The 15078-nt window shown below is 33.4% G+C and overlaps 1 protein-coding gene across 2 annotated transcripts; it reads right to left on the bottom strand.

The window, feature by feature from the left end:
* Positions 1-3350: 3350 nt before the first annotated feature.
* On the bottom strand, positions 3351-11982 carry LOC115993915 (putative E3 ubiquitin-protein ligase LIN-1). 2 transcript variants are annotated; one of them, XM_031117903.1, is made up of 17 exons: positions 11083-11980; positions 10766-10838; positions 10281-10547; positions 10080-10156; positions 8841-9965; positions 8314-8455; positions 7197-7442; positions 6826-7120; positions 6055-6176; positions 5461-5580; positions 5178-5309; positions 4981-5103; positions 4583-4693; positions 4365-4511; positions 4166-4291; positions 3699-3815; positions 3351-3597 (listed from the first exon to the last, which is right to left on the bottom strand). In XM_031117903.1, the coding sequence occupies exons 1-17, from the start codon at positions 11874-11876 to the stop codon at positions 3580-3582; spliced, it is 4035 nt and encodes a 1344-aa protein (XP_030973763.1). In that variant the 5' UTR covers positions 11877-11980; the 3' UTR covers positions 3351-3579. The 2 variants fall into 2 exon arrangements, 1 of the variants encoding a protein (XP_030973763.1); XR_004093099.1 differs by lacking the exons at positions 3351-3597; positions 3699-3815; positions 4166-4291 and having other exon boundaries at positions 5461-5585; positions 11083-11982.
* Between the last annotated feature and the right edge of the window lie 3096 nt (positions 11983-15078).

Raw genomic sequence — 15078 nt, 5'->3', positions numbered from 1 at the left:
TTTACCTATGATTTGTTGTGAAATTAATATTAAAATGTTGTGGATTTAGCATTTTTTTTATTTGATATATAAGAAACTGAAATTTCAACAATTGTGAAAATATTGTGATAACAATAAGTGTTGTAACATTTTTTTAAAAACATTTATTTTCAGTTATGGTTGGCTACAGTCTCATATTTTATTATTTTATTTCGACTTGTAAGAAATTGACAAGTCAATAATTGTGAAATTTGTTGTGTCAGTATAACAATATAAATGTCAGCTTATATCAATATTTATATAAAAAAAATTAAAATTAAAAAAAAAAAAAAAAACTTTAGGCACTATAGCTACAGTGCCGGTTGAATAAACAAGAGGGTTAAAAAAAAAAAAGACTCACAAAACCAAAGCATTGTTGCAGCTACAGTACTGCATGGTGCCAACACTCTGGATGCACAGTACTGAAGCATTGTAGCGGCACAGTCGCTTTTATTATAAAACATTTATTATCAGTTGTGGTTAGCTACAGACTCATATTTTATTATTTTATTTCGACTTGTAAAAAATTGACACGTCAATAATTATGAAATTTGTTGTGTCAGTATAATAATATAAATGTTAGCTTACATCAATATTTAAAAGAAAAAAAAAAACACAAACCAATTACTGAAGAACAAAAAAATAGGCATTGTAGTTACAGTGTCAGTTGAATAAACAAAAGGGTTGAATAAACGAAGAAAAAAAAAATTCACAAAACCCAAGTACTATTGCAGCTACAGTGCACTCACAGTACAAAAACACTGGATGTACAGTGATATATATATATATATAAGGGAAAAAAAGTACAAATAGAATACTATTAAAAAAAAAAAAGTATTTACTGTAGCTACAATGCCGCTTCTGTTCAAAACTTAAAAAAAAAAAAAAAAAAAAAAAAAAAAAAAAAAAAGAAGAAAAAGAGACAAAGTGGCTAACCAAAATGGAACTATAGATGAACATTGAAAAACACTATATAAACAATGCAAAAATACTGTAGAAAAAAGAGCACAAATTGATGACTGGGAAAAAATAAAAATAAAAAATAAAAAAAGCAATGAACATTACATATTGAACAAACCAAAAGTACTGTAGTTTTTATATATTCACCCAACAAGTGTCACAATATTTTCATAAAACATTTATTTTTAGTTATAGTTAGTCATAGTTTCATATTTTATTATTTTATTTTGACTTATAAGAAATTAACACCTCAATAATTGTGAAATTTATTGTGTCAGTATAATAATATATATGCAGGTTCTTATTAATATTTTTTTTTTAAAAGTACAAACGGAAGACTGAAGGGAGAAAAGAAAAAAACTTTGTAGCTACTGTAGCTACAGTGCCACTTGAACAAACCAAAAGTACGGTAGCTTTTACACATTCAGCTAACAAGTGTCACAATATTTTCATAAAACATTTATTTTCAGTTGTGGTTGGACACAGTTTCATATTTTATTATTTTATTTTGACTTATAAAAAATTGACACCTCAATAATTGTAAAAATATTATGAAATTTGTTGTGTAGTAAAACAATATATATAAAAGGAAAAAAAAGCACAAACTGAAGACAAAAAAAAAAAAAAAAAAACTGTAACTACTGTTCGAAACTGGGAAAAAAGTGTCTCACCAAAGCATTGCTACAGTTACAGTGCGTGTAAATACTCTGAGTGCACAATGTCGAAGCACTATAACTGACAGAAACATTTATTTTCAGTTGTGGTTGGTCATAATTTCATATTTTATTATTTTATTTTGACTTCTAATAAATTGATACCAAAATATTGTGAAATTTGGTGGGTAGTGAAACAACATATATATAAAAGGGAAAAAAATAAGTACAAACGGAAGACTCAAAAAAAAAAAAAAATGTAACTATTGTAGCTACAGTAGAACTGTAGCTAGTGTTCGAAACTGAAAAAAAAAAAAGAAAAAAAAAAAAAAGAAAAGAAGAAGAAGGGGCGAAGTGCCTCAAAAAAATACATACGGAAGACTAAAAAAATGCAACTACTGTAGCTACAGTGCCTCTTGGCACTGTAGCTACAGCGCAAAACTTAAACAGAGGGTTAAAAAAAAAAGACTCACGAAACTACTGTTGCAGCTACAGTGTTATACAGTGAAATACGTTGAATGTACAGTACCGAAGTACTGTAGCAGGTATTGGTACTTTTTATATATAAGATAAGTTTTTGATTTGGTTTATGTGATTTCTTTTAACTTTCGTGTGATTTATTTGTCAAGGATGGGATCTCTTTTGTTTGAACTTTGCCAAATATTCAACATGCTTTCATTTTCAATCGATCTTTATATGATGGAACTTTTTATTGACAGATTTTTGGTACATAGGGTTTGTTCAATCTATGTAACAGTTAGTCATTGTTTTTTGATAAAATTATACATTTTATACATTCATGAACAAAACTATACAACACACATGACTTCAACTAGTACTAGTAGTAATAAAAATTGGGTTCTAAAAATTGTTGTGGCTATATTCATTTTAATTATTAAATGAATTAATTTATCTAATTAATTATTGTGATAATTTAATTTAACTGAACTCTATTTCTTACAAAAATTAAGAACTCTTCTTAAACTAAAATTCTATTACTTAAATTAGCTATAATTCTATTATATAAAGTTCAAGAAAATTTAACTTATTTCCCCCCCCCCCAAAAAAAAAAAGATTTTAAACTTATACTCGTGAATACTACATTATACTAGTGATCTTATAAAAAAAGAAGAAGTACCATTTAGTAAAAAGAGAGATCTATAACAAAGGTTAAAATTTTAAATTAAAAAAAAAAAAAAATCTTGAAATTATGCATAGGATCTCTAAATAGAATTCAATCCAACCTTATCCCACCTCCTTTGTCCCACGCTTTGAAGCTTCGCATTCAATTTTACAAAATAACTAACACCATTGTTGCCCATTGCACACCATTTGCAATTTCGACCAAGACTAAATAATAAGTATCATGCCTCAGAGCAGTTTGTTATAAATTGATCAAGCACAAGTTCAGAAAAAAAGTTGGGGTGGATTCGAATCCAGTTATTCACATGAGAGACTAGACAGTGCCACCAAGCTACAATGCATAGTATAATGGATATAATTATCTCTGTTATTAACTCAGCCCATTTTCTTTTAACATTAGAGAGAAATTTTATAAAATATTGAACTATGGTCATTAAATTGTCAAACCATATATATCATGTAGAGTGCAGCTCACGAATCCCACAATTTATATTCAGCAAAAAAAAAATCCCAAAATTGATAGCCGAAGCCTACAATGTTACCACATTTTATACACTAATATTATTGATCTCCTTCTTTGTAGTAAACGCACTATACCTTTTTATTTTCTTCTTGGAATGGTATACGCACTATACAAATGATAGGAATCAATGATACAATAGTTCAATTCCTATCTAAGATATACATTTTACACTATAGCTTATTACATTGTAATGTGAGTAAATCAAGCAAACCCTTTTTTATGAAGCATAAATGCTTTGGCTGTTGATGATGGTACTGAAATTTTGTTGTTAAAACTCTTGTGCTACAAGGGGATCCAGCCCTGTAGATATTGGGAATTGGAAGGTTAGGGTGAAAATCATCATTAATTTAAACAAATTTAGAGTTTAGAAACTTGAAGCTAGATGAGTTGAATGTGCCCACCTTGATTAGGCCGGACTCCGTACCACATAGTAGAATGTCATTGGCAGTGAGGAGGCTTGTTATCCTGCTGCCTGCTGAAATCCTCCCCACATTCTGCTGTGCCCCTCTCAACCATATCTTTGTTGCACAAAAGTATGTCAGAATTCATTGAGATATTAGTAGCCCTTTGAATTTTTACTTATACAAAACTTCATTTCTTATTAGTTAAGTATTCACAATTTTTTTAATGGCACAAGTTTTGTCAAATATTTAGTATACTTGAAATCATAGTACACGTTTGTGGGATCGATGTGTTATGTATCCCACATACATATGAGAGAAGTGTTGCATTCATTCATTCAGCATAGGAATAGACCCTATTCTTTGTGCATTAAAAGATCATGCCATGGGTAATACCACATGGAAAACACACCTAATATTCTTATCCTGTTAATTGAGTGTTGCTTTTGAGAGATTAGATCAAGTACCTGAATGTTGTTAGTTGATGAGTTGCAGTTTAGGTATATGAAGTCTTCCACTACTCCCATTGCCAGCACATTGCCTCCTCTACCAGTTGCTATTGACATTTGGGGTTTGCTTTTTCTTTTCCATTCCTACATCATTTTACCATTCAGTGAAAGGATCTTCCATGGTATATGATATATGATTATAGTTCTTAGTTCTTACCTTTAATTTTGAACCTTCAACATTTACACTTGCAACATAAAGCCAATCTTTATATGTGACAATTGAATTTATAGGCCTTTTTGGCCTCTTCCAACTCTTTGCTGGTACTTTGATTTCTTGCTCCCGGTTGTTTGTTATAGAAAACTCCTGAAACGAGTGATATTTCATGTGTTTCAGTTGGTGCATGAATTTCTAACAAACATGACTCTTAAACTAACCTTTATGCTTGAGTTTGTGCAGCCCACGTAAATCTTCTCCTGAACCACCCTCATGCACTTCATCTTCTTGCTCTCACAAATATTTTTGATCGTTCTTGATGCATCACATACCTGGAGAAAGAAAAACTCTATTTAGCTAAATCATCATCATGAAACTGATTTGGCATGGGATTTTTTTTCCTGTAATTTTCCCCCATCTGAAAGGTATTTGAAAGTTTTGCAGTTTTGATTTTCTCCTTAAATAACTTCATTATATTGAACTTTGAGCTTCACTGTGTGTGTTTTCTGTGCACTCAAGTGTGTCCTGAATATAAAGTGCAAGATGCATTGCAAAGAATTACCTTCATCACAATTATCATCTCTATTACTACTAATACTACAGTTATCGTTTTTGTTACCTTCAACTCATGGCTATTGGTAACTACAATAATCATATTTCCATATGCATCTAAGTGTTGAATTGGTTCCTTGATTGATATTACTTCAATGCACTCCAGTTTCTGGTGGAGCATTTGCCAAACCTGTAGAAGGAAGGTGCATTTTTAATGATCATCCAGATGAAGAAAGTGGTCACTACAACAGAACTTTACCATACCCTAATGGTTTTATCGATGGAACCACTTAAAAGGCTATCTCCTTCCTCAGAAAGTGCAAAACATGTAACTGCCTTCTCATGCTCCTTCATATCCCATACAAGTATGGCTGATTGCCCCCTGATGTCCCACACCTATTCAGCATTCCAGATATCATCATTTACATTTTATGTCACACATAATATTTCTTTCATTTTGATTTTCCACACTTTATGTTTTCTGTGTACTACTGTACCATAAAATAGGCAATGACCTTCATATTTTAATATGTAACATATTCCTTACCTTAATTGAACCATCGGAGTATCCACTGTAAAGCAGTCCCTTGTAGTAGATGAGGGCACATACAGCTCCACTGCATTTGAGACCTGCCTCCAGGATTTGTGTGTGAACACAAGAAATACGCTGCTCTTGCAAATGTGATGATTTTGGCAAGTCAGTGAATCAACATCCATTACTGATGGTAAATATTAGGCATGTTGTGGTTGAAAAATATACTAGGGCATATTATGATAGGGCTCTTCTTATGCTAGTCATTCGAAATGTCAAACACAAATTAGCCTTGTTTAGTTGGTTAGCAATGTATGCTCTCTTAGTTGCATCTGCTTGATGATATCTTTTCACTTTATTATACACGCTTTGAGAACATCATCTATAATGCTTTTACAAATAATATTATTTAATGCTATCAAATGTCAGCTGAAATGTGTCTGATTCCTTTTCTTTTGAAGGCAACATATCTGGAAAATTTTGATTTTGAAATGAGAGATTCATTGTTAGGTTGCTTCTGAGTAAGAAGATAAGAAGAAGAGGGAAAAGGAGACCACATAGTAAGCTATTGGGTTAATTCTGCAACTTGGACTGTGCTGGAGTACTCACTGATTTGTTTGGCAGGTAATAGTCTGCTACTTGATGTAATTCCTCTGCCATCCAGGTTATACTTGAAAGGCGTCTTAGTGACTCTCTTACTCCTTCTGAGAAATGAATTAGTTTTTGCATCCCTACACAAGGAAAAATCCATTTAAGTTTGCATGGGAAAAATTGCATTCTTTACCTCTATCTTACTCACACTTCTGCAGAGGAGATGGGACAAGGGTTAGTTGTATATAATCCACCTATATCATGTCATATAAATATGTACGATTAGCCTGCTTGCAGGGGGTACCTAGTCAATTAGTCTATTAAGGGGCATGTGTCCTTGAAACCGATTATTGGAGAGAATCCAACATCTATTAAGTTAAAAGCTTAGTTCAAGACAGTATTTTGACATAATTTTTTCATTCAGGGTATTTGGACATTGGGGATAAATTTATTCCATTTTGGCTTCCATAGCATATGATGTATACGCTATTCAGAATCTAACAGAATGATAGGGCTGTTCCTCTGGTGATAAGCAAAATGTACTTCTCACGTAATGTGGAAAATAATTCTCTCTATAATTCTCAAAGAAGGTGCTATGAAGACAAATGGTGTAGTTTTTTTTTGCATAAACCCAACATAAAATTTCATGAATTGTCCTAACTGTTGATTGAGTATTCATTCATGTCAATGATCATTTGCACATGTAGCAGAGATGAATCTTAAATCTTTTGTGCTTTGTGATACTGCAAAATGGTTATTACATAGAGATGTTTATGTTAAAGGCATTACCTTTGCCAGAAGCATAGTTATAGATGCAAAGACATGCTAGAAGCCTATCTTCAAGCTCCGATCCAGGATGCAAAAATTGCTCAATTTCACTTAGTAAGATCTCACATGCAGAATATCTTATACTATTTGGGCACTTTCTTATTTCACATCCAAGCCATGCAATGGCTGTTAGACAAGCTGTAGACACCCTTCTTATTTTGCTCTTTAGTCCCTTCTCTAATGCATGGAAGATAGGATTCCCAATATTAATGATGCCTCTAGCAACCTTGCTGCACCAAGGGTCTGTGGAAGTATCCTGCAAATCCATGAAATTTTCTTTGTCAGTACCTTTATTACCATAAAAAACCAATAGATTTTTTCTTATATCTCACCTGTAGGCTTTTATCCAACCAGTTAAAATTTCTTATCATATTCCGATGATATGGAGAGGTTAAACCGGCCTTTTTAACCAACCATGCTATGGTATATGGTTCCCCTGTCCAAGCATATGTTCCACCAAGATTTGATAGGATGAATGCAGATAAATGCTGCATACCAGAACTTTCTTCAGGTGCTAGATACTTCAGAAGGACTTGCATAGCCTCTTCTCTGAACACAGTTTGGCCATGTGAATTACCCTACACATATTAATAGCCTAACTATGTTAGTTAAAGCTTCTTCTGAGGCTTAGAGTTAAAATTGATTCATATGATATAAAATCCTTACTTGATAGTAAGCAACTAACAATGATATGAAGCAACTAATTAACCATGCTTACGCTACAATGTTATACGACCTTGAAGTTCTATTGCCTAAGTCGAATTTATCCATCAGATCTTAATCATGCAGCCTATCATATCTGTTTGCATGCAAGGACAAGTACAATGAGTTTCTTGAAAAAGTTAATAGTCATACTGATAAAGTTGGTATAGTTTTGATTCGTAAGTTCCCTTTGTTGAGAATTCCTAACATATTTGGTCCTAAGTTGAGCATCTATGGTGAATTAAGATTCCTACATCTGTGGTGAATTAAGATTCCTCAACAATGGAATCTCATTACCTATCTTGAAACAATCATTCCTCTGAATGCATCTTAGTACTATATATAACAATTCAAGCCTCATATTCAATTGCATAAACATGAAGGAAGAAACATATTATCATCTTCATCATCTACCTAATTTGCTTGTTTATTATTGGTTTTAAACGTATGAATCACCTATGGAGACACTGCAGTGAAAAAAAGGGGTAAGCTATAGCACTTATAAGTAATTCTAACTTAGCTTTCTTAAGGTGCCAAATTTTTGGTCTTCAATTTAAAAACTTTGATGACCTCATAGATGTTATAGTTGGCTACAGTTCTACAGGAATTGCAATATCTATGCCCATGGATCCTGACTTGGTCTGTCAACAACTAAAAATGCAGAATACTATATTATATTCAATCATTGACAGCCTTGTTCTAAATTTGGGTCTAGTTCTACTGTGCCTTTGGAAATAGAAGCCATACCAGTGTGTCCAATTGAAGCAGTAAATTTGCTGCCATAATTTGGTAATCAGGTTCCAATTGTTGGATACAATTCATTAGTTTGTGCATGATATTGATGCTTCCTTCTTTTTGAATTTTCTGCAATAAGCTTATGGCTGATGACCTGAAAAATTGAGAAATGGATGTTAGAAGACCTTCATAACTGGGATTGTGAAAAGGCTAGACTAAAGAACTCTATGAGCTAATCCTTGCAAATGGATGGGATGCAAGGTTGTCTATGACATGCATGTAAGTTGATTCACTTCTCATTTCATTGACAGAATAATGCTCTAATAAATCCATATGAGGAGGTTAATTGATTTCCATGTCTCATCTATGGACCAATTTTTAGTTTTTTCTGAAATTTAGAAGATAAGATTTGAGTGTGTGCTTCCATTGTCACCATACCTAACCTTTTTAGGCAAACATCAACTGCATAGCTCTCTAAAAATTATATTTAAAAACCAAATAACATGTAAAAATAATGAATTTGAAGCAAGTTTTCCTACCTTGGTATACGAAGGATCTCATGAAAGAAATCTAGTGCTATGAACTTTGCCCGTTTCTCATCACTTTGTAGAAGACAAATAAATGGAGCCACAGGAGTAAATTTCAATATATATTTTCTGCATTGCCCGTCAAATTTCATGCACTTTACAAGTATAGTGGCCAAAGAGATAAACTCATCCTGATTATTAATTCTTGCTATACCTAGGAGCCTGCAAAGAACACGGGGAGAGTTGATAGCAGCCAAGTGCATGTTATTTGTGGCGTAGTCATATGCAGTTACTAATACTTCTATAATCATCAGTGATGCTCCAGGAGGTGTCAGCAGAAGTGATGCCATCCTACCCTTATCACCGTCCGAATTGCACACAACCTCCACAAGTGCTGGTAAGATTTCTAAGGTCTTAATTTCTGCAGGAGATGGATTTATTAGATAGATTAGAATTGCAGCTTCATGCACATTTTGCTTCAGAGCATTTGCCAAATCACGCAACCTTAAACCTTTTTTCTTGATGTCATCTATAACTGACTTGTTTGCTGAAATGATTGTTGTTAATATAGTTACTGATGCTCTAACTACTCTTTCCTCTTTGGAAATTGAAATAGCTGCAAGCAGTTGATCCAGAATTACATCCTTCAACATAGCATATTTTACTCCTGTTTTGTTGTTCAACATCTCATAAATTTTTGTAACTTCTACTGCATAGTCTTCATCACTTTTTCCAAATCCTTCTGAGAAACACAGCTTTGAAATTGTCTTTTCAATTATCCCCAATATTTCACTTGTGGAATCTTTTCCAGAATGTAAACAAACTTTATTAAAGTTTTTCTGGCTACTAGAGTTCTGTTTATTTCTTGCAGCACTTCCTTGGTGATCCATCAGGGTGGTCCTACTTTTCTGAAGAGATGTACAAGATGATATATGATCAAAGAGCTCGAATTTCTGTGTTGATTCATTCTCTACATGGAAATTCCAAAGAGTATTTGATTTTTCATTTCTATCTTGCAAAGTGGTTAAACGTAATTTGTTGATGGATTCATTGGTTGGCATTGGATTCTGGGGAGCATGTGGCAAAGATATTACTCCAAGCTCTGGGTCTGATGTGGAGCAAGGAGCCTGCAGCTTCCTGTGCAAGTCAGTGCATTAAATTCAACAAAATAATTAATATTCTGATATCTGGTTGTCAATAGTAGGTTTAGCTATCAAAAGAAAAGTAATATATTGTGATTGAGCACTAAACTGATCATAAATTTCTTTCTGTGGATCCTCTGCATTTATTGGAGTTCTCATTGAGCATTTAGCATCATCCATATCTGCCTGATTCATAAAGAGATGAGTGAGCATTAAGCAACCATAATACAAGAAAGAGGAATGCTTATTGTAGTTATATTCAAAACAACAAAATCCTTGGCAATATTGCAATGTTTTTTTGAACAATTACCATGTCACTGTCATACACAGAATCATTGTAGCATGAATCTACTGAAGATTGTGTATCTGACTGGGACTCCAGCATATCCTGTAGGCGTCTGATACTAGAATTTCTTTTAAGCTCTCCACTGTGAACTTGAAATTTTGAAAGTTGATCCAAACATCTACTGCTGGCTTTCCTATGATCTTCAAATTCTGGAACTTCATTGGATGCCTTAGGTTTCTTTTCCATTTCATCTATTACGTCTTGAGGATCAAGTGGGTGCACCTTCTCATACTATATTCAGTTTCATATCATACAAATTAAATGAACAACACAATAATTAGTCAATGCAAGTTACACATAATATAAGTGTGTAGGTATATCTAATTCTGAAGCTTAACTTAATATTGAGCATCTGCAGAGAACATATGAGAAATTCTGCTTGCAAATACTTGAAAAAGAGTCAGACAAAATGCATGGTGATGGTGAAGGAAAAGTAAGTTAAGGCTTACATTATAATAATTCTGCAAGTTGTTTCCATGCTCAATTGAATTTGAAGATTCAGTTCTGGTGGATATTGTATGCCTGCTTATGAATAGTGAATCATTATGAGACCTTATGGAATGCCAATTGAGCTTTGAGGCCCATGTTCATTGAAACTATTGTTAATTCTCTGCTAAATCTCTCTCCTTTCCATGCTTACAATATTCCAAATTTTCATTTTTAAATACAAGGTTAAACTTTCAAATTTCCAATTGCAGTTATGATTTGTATCTGGTCTTTCCATGTAAATGTTTCAATGATAGATAAGCACAAAGGAAGAACTTACGAAAAATATTGCAACTCATTGTCAGGGGATGAACTATCTCTGCTACCACAGTGCCACAAAGGAATCTCTCCTATTAACATGACCTGATAATAGATTAACCAGTCTTTGTATCTCCTTGCCATCTGCCTCATTGCTCCATTATAATCACCCTCTATAGATTCCACGAGATGTATAGATCCCAAGCTTCTTCTCCTTCCATTTGTTTTCTTTTTTTCATGCATGTTACATGAAGGAAAAAGACTTTCACAAAGGTCTGGTGCAAATTCTGTTCCAATAAGTTTTGGAGACACCAATAGTGCTTGGATAAAATGCAGTGCAGCCTGCCACTCATCCTTTTGGAGGTTCTTTACTGCTGAGAGGTAAAAGTAGGAGCAACACACCATATAATGGTTTGGAATTCCAGCCGTGATTTCTTGCTCATCAAGCAACGCCGGGACTTGAAGCATTCGCTCTGAGTTCCTCAGCCTCTCGTCTCTCTCTTCCTGTGATTTTGTTTGAATTGCAGTTTCAATGCTGTCAATGCCCCAGTAAAAATTTGCCAGCACTGATTGCTCAGAGAATTCAAAGAATTCCTGCTTTTGATATTTTAGCTTTGAGGTGCATCTCAGTTTTAGAGAACTCCTGGTGTCAGCATTTGCTAAGAGTTCAGTAATGTACTTATTGATTGAAACAACAATTACCCTTATGGATTGGAGGTCTAGCCTCTCATAATCATTGGATAAAACCATAGAGTTTGAAGAAGAAGAAGAAGAAAAAGAAGGATAAGACACAGGAATTATGGAATTACTAGACATACTGATTCCTTGAGAAAGGTGTACTGTCTGTAGTGCTTAGGAGGAGGAAAGAGATTTTATAGTGTTGAAGAGTTGTGAAGGGCCAGTAACAATTTCCCGTGACTGCTTTTGTAATTGGAGCCAAATTTATAAACTTCAGTGGCCCCTAGCTTCTCTAGGCTTCAGACAAAAATGGACCGTTGCTTCTTAAGCAAGGCAAAGAGGAGAAAGAAAACAAACATTCTTGTGCTTAAGTTCACATGCTTGCCTTCTTATCATATCACTTTGGTTCTATTCTATGTTTACTGATGATTATGCTTACAATTATTTGGGAAAACAGTAACTGTGATTATTTATAGTTTTTGGCTTTACTAGAAGCTTTGCATGGATTAATTTAGCTATATTAAAAGATATGATGTATTAATTGTGTTGGATCTTGTTGTTTAGGCGTGAATGCAAACCATCCTGGTTGAAGCAATGGTAGGTGAACAGTGAACTATCACTTTCTCACTATAATTATTTCATTTGTTTTCTCACCAAAGGATTATTTAATATACAAGAACAACTAACCACGGGCTTAGTATATCAAATCTTATATTTCACAGACACTTTAAAAGTAATTTGTTAAGTGCACTTTTTTTTTTTTTTTTTAATGAGAAGAAGATGGAAAGTTTTATTAAAAAAACTCAGCCAACACTGGCTAAAGTTACAAAATTGAGGTGTGGAGGAACATTTTTCACCCACACCAATAAACCGCTGACATGTCTAGAATGCCTAGCCAAGTTATGACAATGATTTGCATGTTAGCAATTATACTTTTATTTCAAAAGGTATATTGTTTTCTTTTTTTTGATGGGTGAGTTTGTGGTTCACTATATGGGTAATATATGTTAGGAACTCAAAAGTTGTTACAACCTTTTTAACAACCATATAATATAGCAAGTTGTAATTGGAATATTCTCCCTTTAGCCTGGTCTCATAATGGCACCACTTTTATTACCACGAATCACAATATGTTGTCACGACAATTTTGAAAAGAATTGTGAAATTTGTTGTGCTGCTAGATTTATCATCGTCTCTTGTTTGGACGAATATGTGTAACAATCTCAAAACCTTTTTGTAGTATTTGTTTCAATTTTCTATGAAACTAGTTTGGAAGTATTAAAGCGCAAAGTTGTTTCTATTATTCTTCCTACTTAGATAGATGCCTTGACAACTGTGCACGCCTACTTGCACTACAGAGAACATGTTGACTTGCCAGAACAAATTCCTATCATATTTTATATGATTTGGAGTTTTGGACCATATGATCTCTCTTTTATATTTATTTAACCTTTTGCTCTAATAATATCATTTACCAGAGGGTTGCAACTTGCAAGTGAATTTGTAATTTTCCAAAATAAAATATTATTTTGCTAATGCTCAATTTTATCTCAGAAATAAGAAAAGTTAAGGAATTAGCTTCACTTCAATCGAAGTATTACAAGTTTTCAACCATATTTCTTTCTTTCACTCATAATTATCAAAATCTAAAATGCCAAGTGATTATTCTCAATGTGTGGATATATCAAATATGATAGGTCAAATCTTGTGCCGTGTGCGGCCGCTTAGAAAAGGACTTGGCCTGAAGCAGAAACAAAAGCCCATGCCATTGGTAACTTCCTTTGTTGAGCCATTTTGTTTTTTTGCTTTCTAATCATAATATGTGATTCTTACTCCAAAAAAAGAAAAAAAGAAACTGTGATTCAGGTAAGATGTGTGATTTGAGATTAGCAGAAGTGCATTTACATGTATAAGAAATCCTATATCTACAAGCCACAATGACCAAAATCCAAATACTCTATCAACTATAAGGATTATAACCGTTCATAATCAAACCTTACAAACCGAATTCAAGTACCCTCACACCCATGCTTACAAATCTCACAAATAACACTAATAAGGGGGAAACCAGCCCATCATCATCCTTATAAAGACCCACTGGGGATGGAAGAGATGGGTTGGGGTCTCTAAGTTAAACCTATAATAATAGGTTTAACAATGAGATTAAACCTATTATTTTGAAAATCCACTAATATTCTGCTAGTGTTTTTCTCTCTCTCTTTATACGGAAAGGTAAAAACCATTATATTAATAGAAATCTTCTGTATCTGTGGGGAAGGAGGGAGTGTTAAGTGCTGTATTTGGTGTATTAGTCACAAACTTATCCATTTTATTATCGACATCTCTTTCGTTGCTTTTCATCCTTTTCCTGAAAAAGTCATGAGCTTATCTCTAGATTCTGGGCCGTAAGCTAGATTTTCTACAAAGATTAAATAGATATTATATCAAGGTTACATGAAATATTACTAGCTTTTGATACTATATAAGCTGATGTTTGAATAATGTAGGCACATTACACAGATGGATTGGACCCTTGTCTGTCACGGGCAGACTATTATGTAAGTGTACAATGTTTTCAACGAGGGAATAATATATCTAAATCACATCACATGAAGCCTCAAGCCTGTAATCTAAATAATAATAATAACAATAAAATAAAGAGAAAACAAATTATTTGGTATATATCAACTATTAAACAGCATGGAGTTCTTCTAAACATTCAAATCATGTTTGTGAACAGAACCCACTTAATACATGCCAAAGCATGCAAGATTTAAACAAAACCAAAACAACAAAAGTCAAGAACAAGAAGAACTGAAGAAGCATTGGCACAAGTATATATATGTATTTTTTTTTTTTTTGAATAATATATTTATATTGATCATGGTTTTTAATAATAGTTCCAAGTTTATGAATCATTTAGAGGCAAGATTTTGTATACTATAAATGTGTCTGAAGGCTGAGAATCAGGGTCCACATTAATGTATGTTTTGGACCGTGACTTGCCTGGCAAATTTGTATCGTAATATTCAGTGCTGATGAGTCCTGGCCCAGTAGGCAATGTCAGTTGGGACCGTGTCCATTGTCGTCCACAATATGTGTTTTCGTTGAACTTCTTATCACATTCATGGAAATTCAGTGAATCTCATCTCCCTATATAATTCTAAATGATTGCTGTTACCAAAGCCATGAGCTCAATAGGTCATTTCAAGCATATGTTATAGGAAAAAAGAGATCACGAGTGAGCTAATTCTATTGCCGTCCATGATCTTTTTCTTTTCTCATTATTGATTCAATCATTGTGCATATAACAATGACGTTCACTACCAGTTGAATTCTA

The sequence above is a fragment of the Quercus lobata genome, chromosome 6 (assembly GCF_001633185.2).
Source record: "Quercus lobata isolate SW786 chromosome 6, ValleyOak3.0 Primary Assembly, whole genome shotgun sequence".
NCBI lineage: Eukaryota > Viridiplantae > Streptophyta > Magnoliopsida > Fagales > Fagaceae > Quercus > Quercus lobata.
This window is presented reverse-complemented; position numbering and strand designations above follow the sequence as displayed.

What these genes read in the sequence shown, in the direction of transcription:
- LOC115993915 (XM_031117903.1), bottom strand. Translation starts at nt 11,876, where the DNA reads ATGTCTAGTAATTCCATAATTCCTGTGTCTTATCCTTCTTTTTCTTCT. An exon ending in GGTTGGATAAAAGCCTACAG is followed by an intron (nt 7,121 to 7,196) that starts GTGAGATATAAG and finishes ATGGATTTGCAG; the next exon opens with GATACTTCCACAGACCCTTG. An exon ending in TTGAAGGTTCAAAATTAAAG is followed by an intron (nt 4,292 to 4,364) that starts GTAAGAACTAAG and finishes AAAATGATGTAG; the next exon opens with GAATGGAAAAGAAAAAGCAA.